Source organism: Passer montanus, unplaced genomic scaffold (genome assembly GCF_014805655.1).
Source record: "Passer montanus isolate IOZ18808 unplaced genomic scaffold, ASM1480565v1 scaffold5, whole genome shotgun sequence".
NCBI lineage: Eukaryota > Metazoa > Chordata > Aves > Passeriformes > Passeridae > Passer > Passer montanus.
The window spans coordinates 841,692-863,440 of NW_024369929.1; the positions used below are offsets into that span (position 1 = coordinate 841,692).

At 44.5% G+C, this 21,749-nt stretch overlaps 1 protein-coding gene across 4 annotated transcripts in view; it reads left to right on the plus strand.

Annotated features, from left to right (window-relative positions):
- MYO9A (myosin IXA) overlaps positions 1-21,749 on the plus strand; it is a 174,507-nt gene that overhangs the window by 78,847 nt on the left and 73,911 nt on the right. For all 4 annotated transcript variants that reach the window (XM_039723357.1, XM_039723354.1, XM_039723355.1 and 1 more), the window contains one exon: positions 5,509-5,598. In XM_039723357.1, the coding sequence (XP_039579291.1) occupies positions 5,509-5,598 (90 nt within the window). The remainder of the gene's footprint in view (positions 1-5,508; positions 5,599-21,749) is intronic.

A 21,749-nucleotide genomic window follows, 5' to 3' on the forward strand; every position in this document is an offset into this window, starting at 1 on the left:
ACCATCTAAAACATAAAATGCTTGTTAATTAGATTGGGACAATGCTTGCTGCATTGAGGTAGGATCTGATGAAATGCATCACTGAGTTTGGGTAAGTGGTGTTGTTTGTCCCTTAAGTTGCATTTAGGTGATAATTGATCCATGAAACTGGAAGCATTTGCTGCCTGCAATAGACCTTTCAATAGACCCATTGAAATCAGCTGAAATAAAGCCAATAATCTAATTTTCAGACTTGATTTATCTTTATGAAATGCCACATTTCTCTTTGCAAACCTCAACAGATGTTGCTGCTTATTCAGGTTTGACCCAAAGGAAGAACCAAAGGGTTCAAACAGCTGAAGGATCATTACAAAGAGCAGCCACAACTCCTTATTCATTACAGCTTTCCACATTAAGTGCCTTGAGTTCTACTCAGCCAGAGATTTAAAATGCTGGTTAAAAAATTTGACACTTTGTATTTTGTCTCATTTGGGTAATTATTTTATTACATTCCTTTTTTTTTTTTTGTGGTCACTGAACAGTTTTGCTTTTCCCATTGTTGCTGAAATTATGAATTGGCTTGAAAAAGTTGTTAATCCCCTCTCCAGATCTTGGCATTAGACACCAGTAACTGAAAAATCATCTCAGAATAAAAGTAATATGAGTGGACAGAGAGCTGAACTTCCTTTCCTGTGGTCACTGGCTGTTTGGTGGGACTGACTGGAGCACAGCAAAGGGATGGAAGAAACTGTGATCTGATACTTCCTTATCCTGGGGCAACTTCTGGGTTGATCTTTATACTGAAATGACTCATTGGATTTTTCAGTCAAGGAAAAGAGAAGGAAAAAATCCAACTGGAGCTGTGTTGGCCATCTCTGTGAGCAGCCAAGAGGGGATGCAGATATGCTCCAGCCTGGCCTCCAGGGGGATGTAGCCTCCAAGGGCAGGAGGGGAACCACCAGCCTGGCTGAAACTAAAAACTTGGGCAAAATTAGGGTCTTCTCCCACTGAAAAGGGCAATCTGCCCCAAATTTTCGTGAGCTGGTTGGTTTGTGTTGGGATCTCTAATGATAACTGTTGGAATTGCCCTGCTGCGCCAGTTAATGCAACACCCTGCACAACTATCCTCCCTCTGAGTAATGAGGTCTGTGTCCCTCTAAAATGAAGCTAATAGAGAGATTTTTCGAAGGAATCTGGGAGGAGATGATGATCTGCAATGGATTTGCTTTTTAGATATCAACAACCCCATCCAATATGTTTTTGCTTTATTAAACCATCCAGAGTAGCATTTGTTGAAACTGCAATATAGGATTTTGGCCAGACTCTGCAGATCATTGTTTCATTTACAGTAAAATCCCTGATTCCTTTTTTTTTTTTTTTCAGGAATAGACATAGTGTGTGGATTATGTGATGCTTTTGGCAGATTTTTCAGGGCCTTTGTTTAAACTCTGCTGAAATGCTGTGCTGGGGAGTGATGTCAAGGCTGCCTGATGGATCAAGCAGACGTGGAGTCCTGTGCAAGCACTGCAAATATCCCAGGGCAGAAATCATACAGGGTTGTGTAAAACTGGGTAAAACCTTTGTGTTTCTGGGCAGAAAGCTTGGAAAAGCTAATTTATGGGCTTATTAATAAAAATATTATATTAGAGATATCTAGTTGACCTTAAAAGAGACTTTTTGTTTTCCATTGGAACAGTAAGAACATTTTAATTGTGTGTGTTTACTAAAATGGGAAATTATTTCCATGGATGGAGCATTGAGGAAGGAGATAAATTCTGTCTTTGCTCAGTGGAGCAGTTTTGTACTCAGTTTTTAGGTTTAGGTAACCAGTGCAATACCTAACCTCAATGCAAATAAAGGTAAATCAAGTTATCAAGTGCCCTAAATTAGTTTTGCCAGATTTCCCAGTGCACATTTGTGTTTGGAGCTAAAGTTGGCCTCTCCAGGAGATTTATGTGCTTAAGTTCTCCTTCCACTCAAAAATGGCCTTCAGCTTCCCAGAGGGATCCCACAGGCACTGGGGCTCCTCCTGTGATAAATGTCTTGGAAATTAATTGGGGAGGGGGTGAGGATTATGGAGCAGACAGTGCTTGCTTCCAGCTTTTTCTTCTGGATTTGTTTTTCAGATGATGTTTTGTAGAATCCCAGAATGATTAGGGTTGGAAGTGACCTCCAAAGTTCATCTGGTCTGCAATGAGTAGAGATATCATTGTTAGATGCAAAATTTTGAGCCAGAATTAGAGTCAGAGCAAAGTTCATCTGGTCCAACATCCCTGCAATGAGTAGAGATATCATCATTAGATGCAAAATTTTGAGCCAGAATTAGAGTCAGAAAACTTCAGAGAATCACAGAATATGCTGATTTGGAAGGGATCCACAAATACCTTTGAGTGTAACTTCACAGACACTCCAGCAATCCCACCTTGTGCCTGAGAGCATTGCCCAAACACTCCCTGAGCTGTGACAGCCCTGGGACCCTGACCATTCCCTGTGGAACCTGTTCAGTGCCCAACCACCCTCTGGGGGAAGAGCCTAAACCTCCCTAACACAGCTCCAGCCATTCCCTCTCATCCTTTCTAACTCTGGTTATTTGAAAGAAAGTCTGAGGAAAAGGTTCAGCTCTTTTCCAAGAAGAGCTGATAGAAATCTGAATTTATTTTCCATTACTCCACACAAGGCATCTTTAGAGCGAGCACTCAGCACTGTAATCCCTTTCTCAAATATGGAGGGAGAGACAAAACCTGATGTTTTCTTGTTCTCAGCTGGAAATGGTTCATTTTTCTTCAGCTGCTCTAACATAATACCCCAGAATTACTGGAGGAGCAGCCTCTGCCTGCCTTGGCTCCAGCCCAGCCCTTGCTGGCTCCCTGCTCCCGCCGTGCTCCGCTGGCATTCCCAGCTGTGGCACTGCTGGTCACCCCTCACTGGCTCATAGAGTTGAGGCTTCCAGCCCTCTCTGGGCCCACTTGTGGCAACCAAGTCTTAAATCTGCATTTTGTCCCTGTAATTAACATCTAAACTCCTGCAGGCCATGTTTAAGAGGGAGAGCAGGCCATGCCCTTTAGCACCAGGAAGCAAAAATCCATGAAATGTGACCCAAGAGTGAAACTCCTAGGGCACAAAGTAAAGAAATAAGTGGTGTTCTCCTCTTTGCTGCTCTGCACCAATGGGTGTTCCTATTTTAGTGTTCCACACTTACTGGAGGAGGTCGTGTAGGATGTGGGGAAACTGTAAGTACCTCCATGGCCTTAGTCATCAGCACGTGCTGAGTTTTTATTTAGAAAGCCCCAGTGGCTCCTCCCTGGCATCCTTTCACAGCTACTTTCATGCTGTGACCTTGAATGCAGATTAGGATGATTTGTTTGCACCCGTGGTGCTCATCAGAGGTGATGAAGGCATCAAGATCAAGCTCCACTGGGTGGTAATTGCAGGCAGGGTCCTGGGGAGATGCAGGGATTCCCATCCTTGCCAAGAGTGATTTTGTACAAGCAGATGATTTAATGGGATCTCCACAGGTCAGGAGAAGGATGCACATCCACAGGTTCCCTTAATCCAGAAAGCAGGAAGAGAAAGAACCAGAGTGACCATGAGATGGGGATGGTGGGGGATGGCGTGGGTAGTTGTTTAAATTGCTTAAAATCCCTGTGTTGGCTGACAAATCTGGGACTTGGAAGTGTTTATGTTGTTGAGGAATATTTCTTTGGACTGTTTTGATTAGGAACCATCTGACAGCCCTCTGCCTTGTTGCTTTGGATAATTAAAAAAAGCCAGCATGCTGGCTGTGGGTTTGCAGCATTCCTGAAGGGGGATAATGGATGGTGTGAAACTCACTTTTCTTCCAAGTTGTGCAGTTGAGGGAGAGCAGCTGATGGTCCCACAGTCAAGAGCTGCTGGAAAAGTGTCCACAGAGCTGAAAATTATAAAATCACTTATTTTGGTGAACGTAGAGGAATAGAAACCAAATGTGGAATCTTGCCTTGGCTCTCTGGATGAACCAGAAGAATTATTTTTTTTCCTGCTTGATTTTGAAAGGTAAAATCGAATTGTAGGAACTGGGGGCTCCTGAGTAATGCTGAGCACTAAAGAAATGAACCTTGAAGTGTCATTTCCAGTGATAGAGACCTTGCTGGCAGGTGACATCATATACAGGTGACTTGATGTACTCTAATTTCCACAGCGACAAGTTCTTGTTGAGGAAGAATCAATTACATAAAAACTCCCTGGGTTTTATCAGGGAGACTCCCATAATGGTTGCTTTGGCAGAAGGAGATTTTTGTACAGAAGGGCATCATTATTGCTATGCTTTGTGAGATTCCTGACCTTGCACTGTCTTGTTTGCATTTCCTCTTCATACTAACTCCTGGATTAAACCCTTAAGTCAAAGTACATACATAGAATTGTTTTGGTTGGAAAAGACCTCTAAAATCATTTAGTTCAATTGATAGACCTCTGTGTTTCCCATTTTCCTTGTCAAATCATAAATGGTTTTCCTGTGATAAAAATATGGCCTTGGATGGCTTCAGGAGTGTGGATTTGAACAATCAGAGTGTCCAGGGGAGGTCTGGTGCCTGCATGGAGTCCTTCAGGTAGGATAAGCAGTTTGTAGACACTTCAGTGTAGCTTGTCTGTATCAATCCACATCCACCAATTCTGGGCTCCGAGATTTTCACCCAGACTCATGATGTCTTTTTTGACTTGGAAATTTGGTGAAGATCAGTCAATGACTCAAAGTCTTTTGGTCTAACTGATTTATTTTGGGAGAGAGGACACCTTGTGAATTCCTCAAAGGAAGAGGGTCTTGAAGCTGATTGGGAAAGTGGCTTTTCCCCAACAGCTGCAGGTACTACTTAATTTGTCAGCACTGTTTTCCTCTTTGCTGAAGTGTCTGTGTTTGCACAACTGAGTTTTGTTCTGCAGACCTGTGAGGGCTGATTAGAGACTGTCACCTTGCCAGGAACTGGGGCTTTAGGGAGTAAACATCCAGTGGCAACAGCAGAGTAAATATCAGGTGCTTTTCCAAGGGTTTCTTCCTCCTTCTGACTCCTCCCCACCCTTAAAAGCACGAAAGAAAACCTCCTTCACTTGGATATCTCTGAAACTGATGACACTTCTTGGCTTATTCTGGACTAATTTGTATGATTTCATCTTGACAACGCTGGAAAGTTGACTTATTCTGCCAAGAGAAAGTATGGGAGGGAGGAGGCACACCGGGAATAAGGAAACCAATGGGAAATAGCTACAACTGGGATGCCTGAATGCAGAAAATCAGGTTCCTTTGAATACCCTGGTGTTAGGTTTCTGATGCTGGGTTTATGTGCTGAGTTGGCTCCTCCCAATGGCATGTTTTTACCCATGGAACTTAACTCTGCAAGGGCTGGCAAAAGTGGTTTATTTTTTTTAAATTAAATTTTGATATTTGAATGTGTTTACACTGATTTTTTTTTAGTTTAAATGTTAGCATTTTTACTGGATTTAAAATAAAAAAAAAGATCACTAGAATGATCATTAATATCTGTACTTTTGTTCTAGGTGAAAGAAGAGATGCTGTTTGAGGCCCTGGTGACCAGAAAGACAGTGACAGTGGGAGAGAAGCTGATCTTACCATACAAATTGGCAGAGGTCAGTACATGATGTTTGTTATTAAAAGGCAACTCTTGGAATGGTTTTCAATACTTTGAGATGCACACTCAGAGTTTCTTTCAATTTTTATTTATTTATGTCAAAGTAATGTCGGAGAAGCTAATGGTTGTCCTAATCTAGGAAATGATTGACTTTTCTTCTATTCCATTCCTGGAAGGCAGGTTTGTACTTTATTCTGATGGTTTGTAAGTGCTTTAATGACTTGTGGTTGTGTGAGAGTTGTCCAAAGCAGAGCTGTGCATTGCTGAGTGTGAGTGTGAGTGCAGGTGTTCATCTCCAGGTGTCATTCCTTCAGCTGGAGAACTGATTCCACAGCAGAGTGCTGACCCAAAGCTCCAGGAAATTTTTACTGCCTTCTTTTCTGTGTTAGTGTGGCTCTTGTATGGCAGGAGGTGCAGATCTCCACAGGAGAATCCCAGTAGCTTTTCCTCAGACCCCTCAAAACCTGGGCCCTGGTGGATGCTTTGGAGCAGCCACAAATCCATCAGCTTCTCTCAGACTCCAGTGTAGTTATATGGGATTTTCAGTCATTCTGAATTCTATTCTGTGGCTGGTAAAGAGAAACATTTTTTTTTTCCTCTTATATTCTTCATATTCTTCAAAATACTTAAGTTCTGTTCTGCTGAACTACTTGTTTTGGCTATTACTGCCCCTAATCTTCTTGTATCCCCCAGATTAGGAACACTGAGCATCACACCACACTTGGTCCCTCCATTCCCTCTTGTATGGGTGTGTGAGAATTTAGAGCACCTTGATCAGCATCTTGAGCAGCCTGTTGTGTCACAAATAACTAAACACATCATGTGGTCACTGGGGGTTAGCTAGAGATATTTTGATTCCTTTTTCCGGGAGGGGAAAAAAAAAGCATATTTTCTCCCACTTTGAGGGTGTGTTTAAGCTCAGTAATTTATTGAGCTTTAATCTTTAGAAATGAGGTGTTGCCTTTATGCAAAGGTGAGGTGTGCCCTAACAAAGGGCACACAAGGGCTCTCTGGGTCTTTGTGATGGACATTTAATGTGATGTTTCTACTTTTTTCCATCATCTTGGGCACAGACATTAAAAGAATGGCTAGAAAAGTTTAGAACTGAGCTATAACTACCCTTCTGCTGGAGAATCCTTAGAATATCATAGACTGGGCTGGGTTGGAAGGGACCCTAAAGATGATCTTGTTCCAAGCTCCTGCCATGGGCAGGGACACCTACCACTGGACCAGGTTGCTCCAAGCCCCATCCAACCTGGCCTGGAACACTTCCAGAGGTGGGACAGCCACAGTTTCTCTGATCACCCTGTTCCAGGACCTCACAGCCAACAATTTCTTCCCAATATTCCATCTAATCCTACTCTCTGTCAATTGGAAGCCATTCCCTCTTGTCTTGTCCCTCCAGGCCCTTATCCCAAGTCCCTCTCCAACTCTCCTAGAGCCCCTTTAGGCACTGGAGCCTTCTCTGATGCAGGCTGAACAATCTCAGTTCTCTCAGCCTTTCCTCACACCAGAGCTGCTCCATTCCTCTGATCATCCTGGTGCCCCCTCTGGACTTCCTCCAGCAGCTCCATGTCTTTCCTGTGCTGGGCTCCAGGGCTGGGGCAGCTTTGCAGGTGGGGTCTCACTTGAGCAGGGCAGAGGCAAAATCCCCTCCCTTGACCTTCTGCCCAACATCTGCAGTGTATTGACACTACTGGGAACAGTCTTACCTTGATGCTCTTTCTGTTGAGTTGAACTAGAGTGGCTCAGTGTGAGTTTCTCAAGTGCTTTCCCAAATGTTTTGCTGCTATGGCTGCTCCCAAATCCCAGGTGTCCCCTTAAAAAGGTTTATCACCAATATCAGTAGAAGAAAGGAAAGATCAGGGTGTGGTGGCTGTGGGGGAAGACAAGGAGCACCAGGCTCCTTTGGGAATGGTTGATGTGATCTCCATGACAAAATCATTTTGGGAGAAGCTGTGAATTGTGTTAAGATAAGCACCTCCCATGCTTTTTGTTTACCTCCTTACATCATCAGCATCCTGACCACCAAATTTAATCCAGCAGTGACCTCGCTCTGGGGGCAGGTTCACTGCTCACAGAGCAGAATTTTAGATGCTGCAACTTGAAATTCTCCCTGGTAAGAGGCCTTCTCCTGGTCTTCCTCTGGCTCAGGGAGTAGGAGGAGTGACTTAAATTCGGATCAGTCTGAATCAGGAAGGAAGAATGGGATTCATTTGACATTTGGGACTTCACAAAGACTACTGATGTCTGATAATCCCCACTCATGACTCACTGGGCTCTTGGGAATCAACGGGCTGGTTATTCCTGTGTGTTTAACAAAGGAGCATTATAGTTGGCTCCAAGGGATGGAGCCATTGAGGGTTTGAGGATTTGCAGACATGGGTCTCCCACCACGACCTCTGTAGCTCATGGGCAGCTGCCTTTCCTGATGGATACAGCAGCTATTTTATTCCTCAGATGCCTGTGGGTTTTTTCATAGCTTGGTACACTGAAATTTTCAGTGGAGCATGTCTGGAAAGGACTCTGCTCCACAGGCTCTCACAAAAAGGATTGCGTAATGTCATTTTGCCATGTCCTTGCTTCTTTATACCATCAAGAAGAGCAGGCTGGATCTAACAGTCTTCAGGTTGCAAGAGAGGTGGTAGATGGTAGATTCCCTGGAAATGTCCAAGGCCAGCTTGGATGGGGCTTGCCCATGGTGTGGGATGGATCGAGACAAGCTTTATGGTCCCTTCCCACCAAACCATGTGGGATTCCACATGAAAAGCTTGAGATTTAAGTTTGGGATGGGTTTTGAGCTTTGATGAGGTTCCCATGTGTGTCTGCTCCATTCTGGAATGCTTCACTTTCTGTGCTCAGCACAGGGCTGACTTTTGCCCATCCCTTCATCAGTGTTGGAGTATGTGGAGATGACAACTCTGTGCAGAAGTGCTTTTTGTGGAAAGTGGGTGTGATCATTCCATGATCCCAGCCTGGCTCCTGAGAGATCTGTGCCCTCAGGGTCCTGCTGTGACAACTGTCACCCCCGTTAATAGTCTTGAATGGGCAGAGTTGGCATGAAGGGATCCTTCCCTTTGGTATTTTGGAGGCTTCAGAACTGAGACTGGAGTTGTCTTTTCCAAGCCAAGCCTTTTCTCTTCCCCTTCCCTGAGCTGCAGCCCCGGAGCACATGGAGAGGCCTCCTTAGTTGGATTTGCAGTGATGTCACATTCCTGGCTGGCTGCACGTTCCTGCCTTCTTGTGTGCTGATTGGAAACACAGTCCTGTGGTTTGGGGCTTTTTTTTTTTAGAAACAGTGGTTTGGATGCTTGGCAGCTTGCTTGAAACATTCTCTTTCAGTTATGAATTGATAGCAGACTGACTGCTCCTGGTTCTGTTCTTCTTTGCAGTAATTTGGGTCAAACTACATCTTTTATTCTGGCATGTTTTGGGTAGATGGTACTGCAAAGTGGGGACAGCTTGTGGGTGGACATCATGGAATCACAGATGGGTTTGAGTTAGGAGGGACCTTGAAGTTCATCTCATTCCACCCCCTGCCATGGGCAGCAACACCCTCCACTATCCCAGCTTGCTCCAATCCCTGTCCAGCCTGGCCTTGGACACTTCCAGGGATGGGACAGCCACAGCTTCTCTGGGCACCCTGTGCTAGGGCCTCACCACCCTCTCAGGGAGGAATTCCTTACCAGTATCCCATCTAACCGTGCCCTGTGGCAGTGGGAAGCCATTCCACCATGTCATGTCCCTCCAGGCCCTTGTCCCAAGTTCCTCTCCAGCTCTCCTGGAACACCTTTAGGCAGTGGAAGGGTCTCTTGAGGTCTCCCTGAAACCTTCTCTTCTCCCAGCAGTGTTGAAGGAGAAGCTGCAACTGGCAACCACAGTAAACAAAGCTGTTTATTCATATTGTACTTCCTCTCTCAGGACTTCCTCTTGGATGGCTGTGAACCAAACACCAGTGTGGGATTTTAGGTGTCCCAGTGCCCATCCTTGGGGTGTTACGGGGTTTGTGTGCTTTTTCAGGAAGACCCTACAAAGCATAATGTGCTTTTCTCATCGTTCAGTAACTCATGGTTTGTTGTTTAGAGGTTGTATCTGACCGTGGTGTTAACATTCAAGTATATCCCCATGTCTGTGGAGCTACAGCTCTTTCTGAAATTTAGGAGAGGGCAGTCAAGGGGAGATCTGGTTTTGCAGGGAAAAATCAGAACTACTTTGTTTTGCTTCTCATGGCTGTGGCACCGATGGCAAACGTGCTGGATTTGGGACCCTGCAGGGGAGCTGCCATCCTCTCTGGCTGCACCTCCAGCACCTCTGGCATTCAATGACACCACATTCATAAATAATGCTTATATTCATCCCTGGCAGCTGCCTCTTATCTCCTGAGCCACAGTGGCTCATCTGCCATGGAGCTGCCTCCTGAAACCATCCATTTTTCCTGTTATAGCACTGGATGGTGTTTTAATGCAGTTTGGGCGAGTGCAAAGGTTTAGAAGCTTTAGGCCACAGATAAACTTACAGAAAAGGCTGCACTTCTGTTCTGAGGTCATGGGCTGTTGTCCAAAACAGCTGCCAAAGACTTTATCAGAAGTGAGATGGTGCATTAATGGAGCTAGGAGCACTTCATGGGTTTCCAGAGAAATCACAGTGCAGCGTGTGGTAACAGTGAGCTGGAAAATTCCACTTATCATTTACCAATGGGGAGGACCTTGGGAAAGGCCATGGGAGCAATAAAGCCATCAGTGGTGATTGGACTATTTTGATTCAGATCTGCCTTGGGCATTGGGATCTCTACAGCCCCAGCCATCTTCTCCTTGATAAGGCAAAATACATCAGGCACGTAGCTGAAAAGGGGAAAAATGTGATTTTAATGGCAGCAAAGTAACATGCTGTGGGTTGCTGTTTGTCCTTTCTGAAGTGCCCCTCAACTCCAGACTCTGGGCTCTTTTTTCATATATTATAATGTGCATTTTTGCAGTTATACTGAGGTAGGAATGTTTCACAAACCACAGTTCAGGTATTGAAAAGGAAAAAAAAAAGATACTCTAAATATCAAGTGACTTGACTGATATTTGGTAAGAGACGTGGGAGCAGAGCACTTCAGTCATGTCTTTGTGGAGAACTTGGAGGTTGTTAAAAATCTTTCTCTTGATCCTTTTTGTAATCTGAGTATCATCTTAATCCATGCAAGGAACTGCTCTCCTGGGCCACATCTGTCTTCCTGCTTCTATCTAAATAACCCAAGAAATTCAGGTTTTTTTCCATCTTCGCTCACTGCAGGTCTCCAAGGCCATTAGAATATGTCTTGACTTATCCACTCATTTAACTCTCTCAAATCCATCTTGGTTGGTGTTTCCATCCTTTTCCATCATGCCAGAGACAAGCCTGTGGCTGAGCTCCACAAGCATCCCTGCCTGGTTTCCATCCCATCTGTTCTGTTTATCAGGCTGGTGTCCAGCACCTGCTTGTCTGTTTTGCACCAGTCTCTGCATTTTTCCCCTGTTTTTCATCCAATGAGACAAAACTCATTATTAAAGTAAATACATCTGTTAGTGAGCCCTGTTCTACATTCCTCCAGGAAAAAACAAACTTCCATGATGTTTTCAATTCATTTACTTTATTTAAGCAATACAGTTAGTATTTCTTAAGCAAGTGACTTTGCTAACAGACATTATTTTAACAGATCTTTATAATTTCAAGCCATTTGTGATCAAGGACACTTATCCCAAGGGTTAGAAAACATTAATTCACACTTTTGGGAGAAATCTGATGTGAAATAGTGCAACAGAAGGAATAAAAGATGTGAGACAGCTTCTTGGTCAACTGACCTGATTCTTGCCTTCCTTTCATTCTGGAAAGCTGTTGGGAGCTGGTTGTTTGCTGTGATGGATGTCACTATAAGCATGCCCTGTATTTAACGGAATGTGTGTTCAGAATTGTAAGTGGAAAATGGGTGTCTGAAAACTCAGAGGAGCTGAAAGGGGACTGAGATGTACCTCCAGCAAGGCAGTGCAAGCAGCTGTTGGGGAGCAGATGTTGGGCCAGCAGCCCTGAACTCCCCCATAACCTGGGCAGCAGGAAAGGGGGATTCTTCCCCTCTGCCCTGCCCTCGTGAGACCTCAGAGCTGCCTCAGCCCTGAGGTCCCCAACATCAGAAGGACGTGGAGCTGCTGGAGAGAGTCCAGAGGTGTCCATGAAGAAGCTCTCCAAGGGCTGGAGCCCCTCTGCTCTGGAGCCAGGCTGGGAGAGCTGAGAGTGTTCACCTGGAGAAGAGAAGGTTCCAGGGAAACCTGAGAGCCCCTGCCAGTGCCTGAAGGGGCTCCAGGGGAGCTGGAGAGGGACTGGGGACAAGGGATGGAGGGACAGGACAAGGGGGAACAGTTTCCCATTGCCAGAGGGCAGGGTTGGATGGGATATTGGGAAGGAATTCTTCCCCATGAGGGTGGGCAGGCCCTGGCACAGGTTGCCCAGAGAAGCTGTGGCTGTCCCATCCCTGGAAATGTCCAAGGCCAGGCTGGACAGTGTTTGGAGCAAGCTGGGATAGTGGAAGGTGTCCCTGCCCTGCAGGGAGTGGAACTGGATGACCTTGAAGGTCCCTTCCAAGCCAGACCTGTCTGGCACTCTGTGTTCATGTCTTTGTTCAAGTGGCCAGGTCCCTTAAGCAGCTGGCTGTTCCATGCTGTTGTTACGTGGCCATGGGTGGTCACCATGGAACTGTTCTGTGACTGTGTCCAGAGCACCCAAATTACAATTGAATCTGTGAAATGCTTGTTATTCTGCATAAATAGGTGCAGCTGAAAGTGCATGTGAAATCAGCTCACAATTAGTTAGAAAAGCAGTGATGCAGTTCAGGTCAGATTTACAAACCAAAATATTCAGGCTCTTGACAATCTTGAAACGTGCAGGACTAGGCAGGAGGTGACAAGCATTGAACCTTGTGTTTTGGGTGACAGCAAAGCAGGAGAGGAAAGTCCAGCTCTTCTGGAAACATTTGCTGAGGGCTCCACAGCTTTGCTTTCATTGTCCTTTCATCCTGTCATGGTCTCTCGGTCTGTGCTGGCTCAGCGGAGCCAGAGAGACTTCTTGGAGTGGGAGTAGAGTTGGATTTGTGTCCTTTGGGAGAAGGAGAGAGGAGAGAACCTTTGCCCAGGAGTGGTGGGCCAGACACATCTTTCTCTTCTGATGCAACAAAACCATTAGATTTTATTTTTTCATGTCACCAAGTGTCATTTTACCTGGGATGAATTTTTGCCAAGGAATACAAGGCTCTTGGAATGACCATCACAGGATGGTTATTTGGAATGATAAACTCGGCTGTGTTAGGGACTTTAAATATGGGAGAACATCTCATTTTCAGCACAAGCACTTAATTTTCAGCCCAATAACAGTTAATTGGCAGAGACACAAGGTGGAGAAGCTTTGTGGAGTGAACTGTAATGAGTTGAAAAAGTATTTAATTACAGCAAAGAACTGAGTGATGTTTCATTCTCTATATCCTTGTAGTGGGACTGGCTGATGGCTTTTTCAGCCCATTAAAAGGGAGAAGAAATTGAGTTCCAGGGCCAAATGGCAGAACATTACCTAAGATATTAAAAAAACCCAAAAAACAACAAAGGAAAAGATCATAGTTGCAATTAATCACAAGCCTTAAAATATTCAAGGAGAAAAAATGGGAAGGAGACAAAATAATTAATAGCATGAAGAAATGAAAATTCTCAGTCCTGAGGTACGAGGACAGGGACACTTAATGGAACAGAAAGCAGCAGAACTGCTGGAAGCACCTACTTATCCCAAAAGCCATTAGCTGAGGAGACTCATTGTCACCACAGGTTATTAACGTGAGGAGCTCAGCAGGAGCCCTTTGAAGAGCTGCTATGTTGATGAGTGGATTCAGAATTCACAGAAAAATATTAATGGAATAAAACTGAAACCCCACAAAGCTTTTAAGAGCCAAGCAACTGTCTCTGCTTCAGGACATGAGGGCAATCTGGGAGGGTGGAACTTCAAAAGAAAGTGATTTGTGGGATGAGGTTTCTCACTTTTGCCTTGGAAATGCACATCCCCATGTGCAAAAGCTGCTGCAGTCACTCTTCTGCTCCCTGCCACCGAGGAAATTCCTGTGTGCTAACTGTGTTCCTGCTATTTATTTGGCACTGATGTCTGGGAAAACAAGGAAGACATTGGGATTCCAAGATTCCTGAACAAAGTCCAAGATCAGGACTTTAGGAAGGGAAATGCTGACTTTCCATGGGTTGCTCTGCCTATAGCCCACTCCAGCTGCCCTTTCAAATCAAACCCATTCTCAGCTCTTTAAAGGATTCTTTTAATTACATCTGATTACTCAAAAGATGCTTTATTGTCGCAGAGTTCTTTTAGTTACTTAAATTTCTATTCAAATAATGTGAAAAGTTCTCAAGGAATGCAGACAAACCGTTCCTGGATTAGTTAGCCAGCTCTTTCCACAAGGGATGTCATTTTGGTATATTTGCTTGGAATATGAGATTTTCATGTGTAATACCAATCTGAATAAATTCAGGTTGATTTTTTTCAGTTCAGGGCTGTTGGTCAGTGGCTGAAGGAGGAGGGAGTGCTGAAGTTCTGTGGCTGGATAGGGTCTGTTGCACTGACTTTGCCTCCACAGTGGTAACAGCTGAGGTGTGATGAGAAACAACTTCTCTTTGGGGAACTTTGCCAAAAAAAATAGTAAAAATAACCTGGAATGATGACAATGGTGCACTGGCAGAACAAGTTTGTCTACACTTGCATTCTGCTTGGGAAGGACCAATCTAAAGGCAAGGTTTGGCTTTTAAAGACTCTGGTTTTGGTGATTGATTGGACTCCTTGGCAAGGATCCCAGTACATTGTGCCTGTAAGTGCTGAGCAAATTTCCCTAATGTGTCCTCCTCACATCAGGTCACACAACTTCTTCCTGTGACACAAAGTAATTTGTTAATTGCTTTTTGTACTGTGAAAACATGGGTGGAATGGGAGCTCAGTTCATGCCATTGGCAGAACAGACTCTGGATGCACCAAGGTGGAGGAAAACACATTTTGTCATCAGTGGACCCTTCAAACTTGGCTGCCTGGTGGCTCCATTCTCCTGTAGCTCTGTGGTGGGCTCAGGATGGCTCTGTGTGAGCATCTGTCCCTAAGGGATGTTCCACCTGTCTCCTTTCATCATCTTCTCCACAGGAGAAGCAAGAGCTGCAGCCTTGTTTTCTGGAAGGCTTTAATTTCAGGAAAAGAGGGTGGTTTTTTTCCTTTTTTTCCAGTTTTGATTTGTTACAGATGACACTTTCTAACCACAGCGCCCAAATCAAAGGCTCTGAGTGAAATCTTTTTAGGAAGATGATGCTCGTAACTGCCTGGCTCCGCAGTGGGGACTCAGAGAAAATCTCTAACAAGATTTGTGTTGGTTTCCTTTGCTCCTGGCTCTGCTTGGGGGCTGTTTCTGAAAAGCATAACCACAACGTGTTCCAGTCATCAGCTGCAAAGTGACAATATCAGAGACAAGCCTTGAAATCAGCTCTAAAAATAAACAGGCAGGCTCTGGCCTGGGATGGGGATGGGAATGGGAGTGGTTGGTCTCCCATCTGTCTTTTCCCAAACCTGCCTACCACCAGTGGGGGCACAATAGCTAGATCTTCAACACACCCAAAAAAGATTTTCTTATTGTTCTTATTGGAGGTTTTCCACTTCATTTTCTGTGTTTGCATCCATTTAATGACAGGAAGGATCAACAAGAGGGCAGTTGCAGGAGCACTCTGATACTTTCTGTGCTACTCAGAAATCACAGGAATTCACAGAAGCACACAAACCATTTCAGTGGGGTGAGATAGTGTGAGGATCACAGAATCACAGGGTGGTGTGGATTGAAAATAACCTTAAGGATCATCTAATTTCACCCCCTGACATGGGCAGGGACACCTTCCACCAGCCCAGGTTACTCCAAGCACTGTCCAGCCTGGCCTTTGACACTTCCAGGAATGGGGCTTGGAGCTTCTGTGGTCAATCTGTGCCAGGGCCTCACCAACCTCACAGGGAAGAATTCCTTCCCAACATCCCATCGAACTCTGCCCCGTGGCAGTGAGAAGACATTCCCTGTGTCCTGAACCTCCAGGCCCTTGTCCCCAGTCCCTCTGCAGCTCTCCTGGAGCCCCTTTAGATGCTGGAAGGGGCTCTCAGGTTTCCTTGGAGCCTTCTCTTGTGCAGGTGGGCACCTCCAGCTCTCCCAGCCTGGCTCCAGAGCAGAGGGGCTCCAGCCCTTGGAGCATCTCTGTGGCCTCCTCTGGACTCTCTCCAGCAGCTCCACGTCCTTCTGATGTTGGCCCCAGGGCTGGAAGCAGCTCTGCAGGTGAGATCTCACGAGAGCAGGGCAGAGGGACAGAGTCCCCCTTTCCTGCTGCCCACACTGGGGAATCAGACCCCAGGGCATGGGAGAATTCAGGGCTCCCAGAGCAAATGGATAGCTCACATGGAGCTTTTCATGAACCAGAATTGATCTACACTACATTCACCCTGTTAAATGAGTCCTGAGTTGCCCATGTGTGTGTGGAGAATTGTGGTTTCCTGCTGTTCTGCTCCCTTCCCTCTTGTGACCCAGCATATTTGGTTTCCATCCCCATCCATGTTCTGGGCCTGGGATGAACCAAGCAGCCTTTGGGGTTCCCCCTTGGCTCACAGGGCATGGGCTGGGACAAGCAGGATTAGGGATTTTTTAAAAACAGAGGCTTAACACCCAGAGGAAAGTGCTCTTGCAGGATATCAGACTCAAGCTTAATCCCTGACTTGGCATCCAGCAGTGTTATATCATGCTTGGGCGGGAGAAGTATGATGTCATTTTCCACACTCATATTTTATCTGAACATCTTATTAAAATCCTGTCATTCTCCTGGGTCATTTCCCTAAGAGAACTCAGATCATCAATGCACCACTCTGGCCTCAGCCTGCAAGAAAGGTTTTTTTAGTGATTTTTATGTACAATTAAGGAGGAGGCAAAATATCTTTAAAGGCATCATTGAAAGAAAAGGAGTGAAAAATGCTTTTTTTCATTTTTGATTACAACAAAAAAGAGGAAAATCTGGCTTAAAAGTAGTTTGAGCATTCTGTAAAGGTTCATTTTTGTGCTTTAATTCTATAAATGTACCTGCAAAGGAAGTACTTTGAAAAACAACAACAAAGCACTGAAACCTTGCACTATCTCTGGCTCCCGCCCTCCCGGCTGGCTGCCACATCCTGGCAGAAACCTTCCACTATCACCCTGGAGTTGGGAGGCAGCAAGTTGTCCTGCCAATGGATTTTATCCAAGGGATGCAAGTGTCAATGATGTTTTCCAGAACTTAGGGGTGGATTTTCCAATGAGAAAAAATAGCCTGTAATGTCATTACCATACAATGCTGCGCCGTGCCCCAGCATAACGCTCAAACACAAAGGCACTCCAGGATTTTGTCATTCAATCAGGTATGAAAGTTCTCACATTCGGGAGGGGGTTTAGGTATTAGTTTCAAATTTTATGTTACATCTTTTTTCTAATTCCTCTTGTACCAGTTTCTCAGTACCTTCCACGTGGGCCAGTTGGTACCTTCACAATCACCCTCCTTGGACATGGGTCCTTCTCCAGCCTGCCAGTCTGCATTAGTCAGAGGCATTTTAAGGGGATTTCCCAAACCATACCAACACCCTTCCTAAAAATCCTCATGGGACAAGTCAATTCAACAAGTTTATCCAGAGAGATAATTTTCCAATGTCAGCATATCATCAGGTTGACAAAGACATCATTCAAAGCTACTTGCTTTCTTGCAACTCTAGGAAATTATAAACCGCTAGTAATTAATTTTTTAAAAATAATTATTTCTAAAAAGTAATTAAAATTATTTTAATATCACTATGTTCTCATCCTGGATTAGTGTGTTCATCCTGCTGGCCATGGATGGAGTGGGACCCATGGCATGGGAGAGGATTCTCCCCCTCTACTCTGCCCTCATGAAACCCCACTCCCCACTCCACTGCCTCCAGTTCTGGAGTCCCCAACATCAGAAGAATGTAGAAATGCTGGAGCAGCTCCAAAGGAGGCTACAGAGATGCTCTGAGGGCTGGAGTCCCTCTGCTCTGGAGCCAGGCTGGGAGAGCTGGGAGGGCTCACCTGGAGAAAGGAAGGATCCAAGGAGACCTCAGAGCCCTGCCAGGGCCTAGAAGGGCTCCAGAAAAGGAATTTTGTCCTTGTCTGATTCTAGCATCTGAGAGGTTTCTGTCTGTTTCCTTCAAACCCAGAAATGTTCCCCCAGTTTCAGTGACAAGCCGTGGATGCTGCAGCAGGTTTTGTGTGTGGTGCTGCTCTCCTTCCTCACCACCCTCCTCGCTTTCTGCTCTTTCCCTAATTTAGCTCTCACAGCTACATCTCTCCCTTCCTTTGTTGCTACTCTGTCTCAGCACAGAAATGTCAAACCCAGCAGTAAACCCTCAGCAGTTCTGTCCCTGCAATCACAAACCCAAGCTGCAGCCACTTTCCATGTGGGTTTTTTCAGCCCTCCTGGAGCAGTAAGAGTGTCAGAGATAAAAACTAGATTTTTATAGTATTTTAGTACACGTGGTCTCTACTCCTCCAACACGAGCACTATGAGTAGTATCTGGCACTCCTATTCAATTAAAATTGCATTTTCAGTTTGCTTTTTTAAATCTCTTAATTAGTGATTGCTGCAGATCATCATCTCTGAGATGCACACGTGGGCTGTTTTCAATTGTCTGCACATCCAAGGCTCACTGAGAATGGGGGCTTGGCTTCTGTTCCTGGTCATTAGATCTCTTTAGGTGATCCAAATCAAGTGCATTAGGAGAGCTTGAATTCCTCCTCCTTTTGCTTGTTCTAATCTTGGATAAATCCTATCCCTCTTCACAGTGGGATTATTACCACTTGTTAATGTGTGTATTTTTTTAAAAAGCAAGCACAATTTTTTTTTAGATTAGAAACTGATTTCTTTAATCATTTACTTGCATGCAGCATGATTTTATTGAATAGGTACTTTGAAGCAAATAAGAAAACACATACACTCTTTTCCTGATTTTCCCCCTTATTGGAAATTAAATATGTCATTTAAACCCACAGAAGTGATGGAGGGAGGGAGATTTTCATCTGAAAAGCCTAGGTAAATACCATGGGTGAAATTCAGTAGATTGTAAAATGTAGTTTTTTCCTCTGAGCCATATTGGAGTGAGGCATTTGTGTTACAGTAAGTACCAATGTAATTATGAAGCCAGATTTCACCTTGGAGAATAAATGGGGGAAAAATGGGAATGGCTGATAAGGACTTCAAACCAGACATCAAATGATAATGAAAATCTAATCCTGTTTATGATAATAGCACACTAAATAATTTCTGTGGTAGGATGTCAACAGGTTTCTGGGATTTAGTGCCAAATCCCTGAGAGTAGAAACACCAATTGATTAATCAGAAAACGTGCTGAAAACTTATTCCACCTATTAAAAGAAAAGCAAACAAATGAAGCTCCCACAGAGCCACTAAAACCACATATCCAGATTTGATTTTTTGAGGGATTTCCTGAAGAGGAAGAATTCTAATGCTACTTTTTTTTTCCCAAACATTTCATTGGAAGCACCTTTCATCCTTGTATAGAAATTATAGGAAGTCCATCAAAGGCCCTAAGGGAAAAGGGGATATTTCCTCTCTTCCTGTGTTCAGATCTGATTTCCTGAAGAGAAGAGGAATCTCTGTTTCTTCTCTCCAGCAGAAGAAAATATATTTTGTGGTGCCCAACTTTACTTAAGTAATTGAACACCTGTTCTTTATGTTTTACACCAAATCTTGCAAACTTCTCACCTGGAAAGAAACATTTCTTGTCACCTTGGAATTACTGTAATTGTTCAGTATTTGTTGATAAGAGTCTGAGAGGGGAATGTGTTGCTTGTTTTCCTCCTGGAGGGCAGGAAACAGCTGCACATGTTCCGGGAGAGCTGGGGGTCACCAGGAGAGAATGAATCCATAGGTGGCTCCTATGGCTGTATCCACATCGTTCCTATTTTAACAAATTAAATTTTGGAGCTGTTTGGAGTTCTTGGCAAAATTACAAGGAGTGTTGCTTGTAAAGCCATATTTTTTGGGATGGGTGGGAGTTCTGCATTGGTAGGGGATGCTGGTCCTGGCAATGTGTTTATCCAGTGTGAGCAAACAATGTCAATATTGTCCATAGTGGGATGCACACACACAGTCTCCTGGGAAAATGCTGGAAAACTGGAGGTAAAAAGGACCATGACCAACTATGGAGCAAGTCTTGTGAACTGTACAGCAAAGCACTAAGTTGCCTTTAGGGCTAACAAGCCAGGCTGTCTTCTAAAAAGTCTTTTCTTCTAGGTCCAAGGAATTTTCCAGAGCTGTGCTTGAAAAATGGCATTTAAATATCAGCTTTTCAAGTTCTCATAGCTTGTAGAAAATCTGGAGTGGGTGCACTGACCTTGCTCCCATGTCTGTGATGTCCCCTGTGAAAAACTGGGATTTAACAATGTTATGTTGATCAGAATTGATCAGAAGGTGCAATAATATTGTGTTGACCAGCTGAGTCTGTCAGCACATCTTTATGGGTGCCTCCTAGATTTGCATAATGCTGAGAGATGGGATAAGTGTTGTCAGAGTTAATAAACTCCACGGGTGTTTAATCCTCATTAGGGCTTTAAGTCGTTTTGGTGCTCGCACTCACTTTCCAGTTGTGTTTAAATCCACTTCTCATTAACTGAGTCTGTGCTCAGGGACTGGGGTCTGAGCCCCAGCTCTGAGCACTGTGCCCTTCCTGAGGTGCATTTTTCATAGCAGTGGCCCAAACCAGATGGTGATGTCCAATGTGTGTGTGTAAAAAGGGCATCTTTTCTATGAAAAACAGGTTTGGGGTTTTTTTGTCTTGCTTTTCTTGAGAGCAGCATGGTGGTGCTGGCTGCACTGTGAAGTTCCAGTGATGGAGTGAGGCTCAGAAACCCTCCTAGGCAAACTCAGATGTCTACATGGCTGTGCAAATGTAATATTGTGTTTTGATGATCAAACCCAAGTATCCATGCACCACCTTTCTCCTCTGTCCTGGATCAGTCTATGCTGTCCTCCACATTAGTTATGAGGGAAGATGGACAAACCTGTCAATGAGCTGAGATGTTTCAAGTCTTTAGAGACCTGTAGCTGTCTCATGAATACCACTTTGCAATGATTCTTACTCAGAATTGCTTAGTGCACCAATACCCTGCTCTTCCTAAGTGATGCAAAAATGATGAGCTTTGTTTTGGTCTTTTAATTTTCTGATTTTGTGCTGAGCAAAGTACTTCATTTTAGTCTGGCTCTTTTGAAGCAAAATGTTAGAGGAAGTATTTATTGGTTACAAAAGCCCTTCATCTATGGATTTGTTTGGGTCAAAAATGCTTAAAACCGAACACCAGGGGCCAGTTTTTGTTCCAGATATGCTCCATGGTCGGTGGGTTTGATGGAGTCATTGAGAAGAGGGTCTGTCTCTTGTATTTCTGTCCCATTCTGGATCTCACTGTGGTTATTAGGGTCCACACTCCTCTTGGCTATGGAAGGGTATGGCTAAAACCACAGAGCTTCCAGCAGCATCTTGATGGCTTCTTCTTCAGATAATATCCTGAGTTGAAAGAGGCCCACAAGGATCATCAAGTCCAGCTCAGTGGGATCTCTTTGCTCTCTGCTCCCTGGAACATCCAGTCACTGAGATATTGCTGCAATTTTTGCTCTTTGCTTTTCAAAGTCCTTCAGCACTTGCTTTCACCCACCCTCTGTTCTCTGGGCTTTGTTTATTCCTCTTGAATATCCTGAGTTGAAAGAGGCCCACGAGGATCATCAAGTCCAACTCAGTGGGATCTCTTTGCTCTCTGCTCCCTGGAACATCCAGTCACTGAGATATTGCTGCAATTTTTGCTCTTTGCTTTTCAAAGTCCTTCAGCACTTGCATTCACCCACCCTCTGTTCTCTGGGCTTTGTTTATTCCTCTTAGTCTGAAAAATGTGAAATATTTGAGGTTTTGTTGTTCAGATTGAGCTATTGCTGCTCTTGCTCGTGTGTTAGGTTAGTCAGCAGTAAAAACACTGAATCTAATAAGGAGCATGGGGAGAAGAGTTGAAAGAGGCCCACAAGGATCATCAAG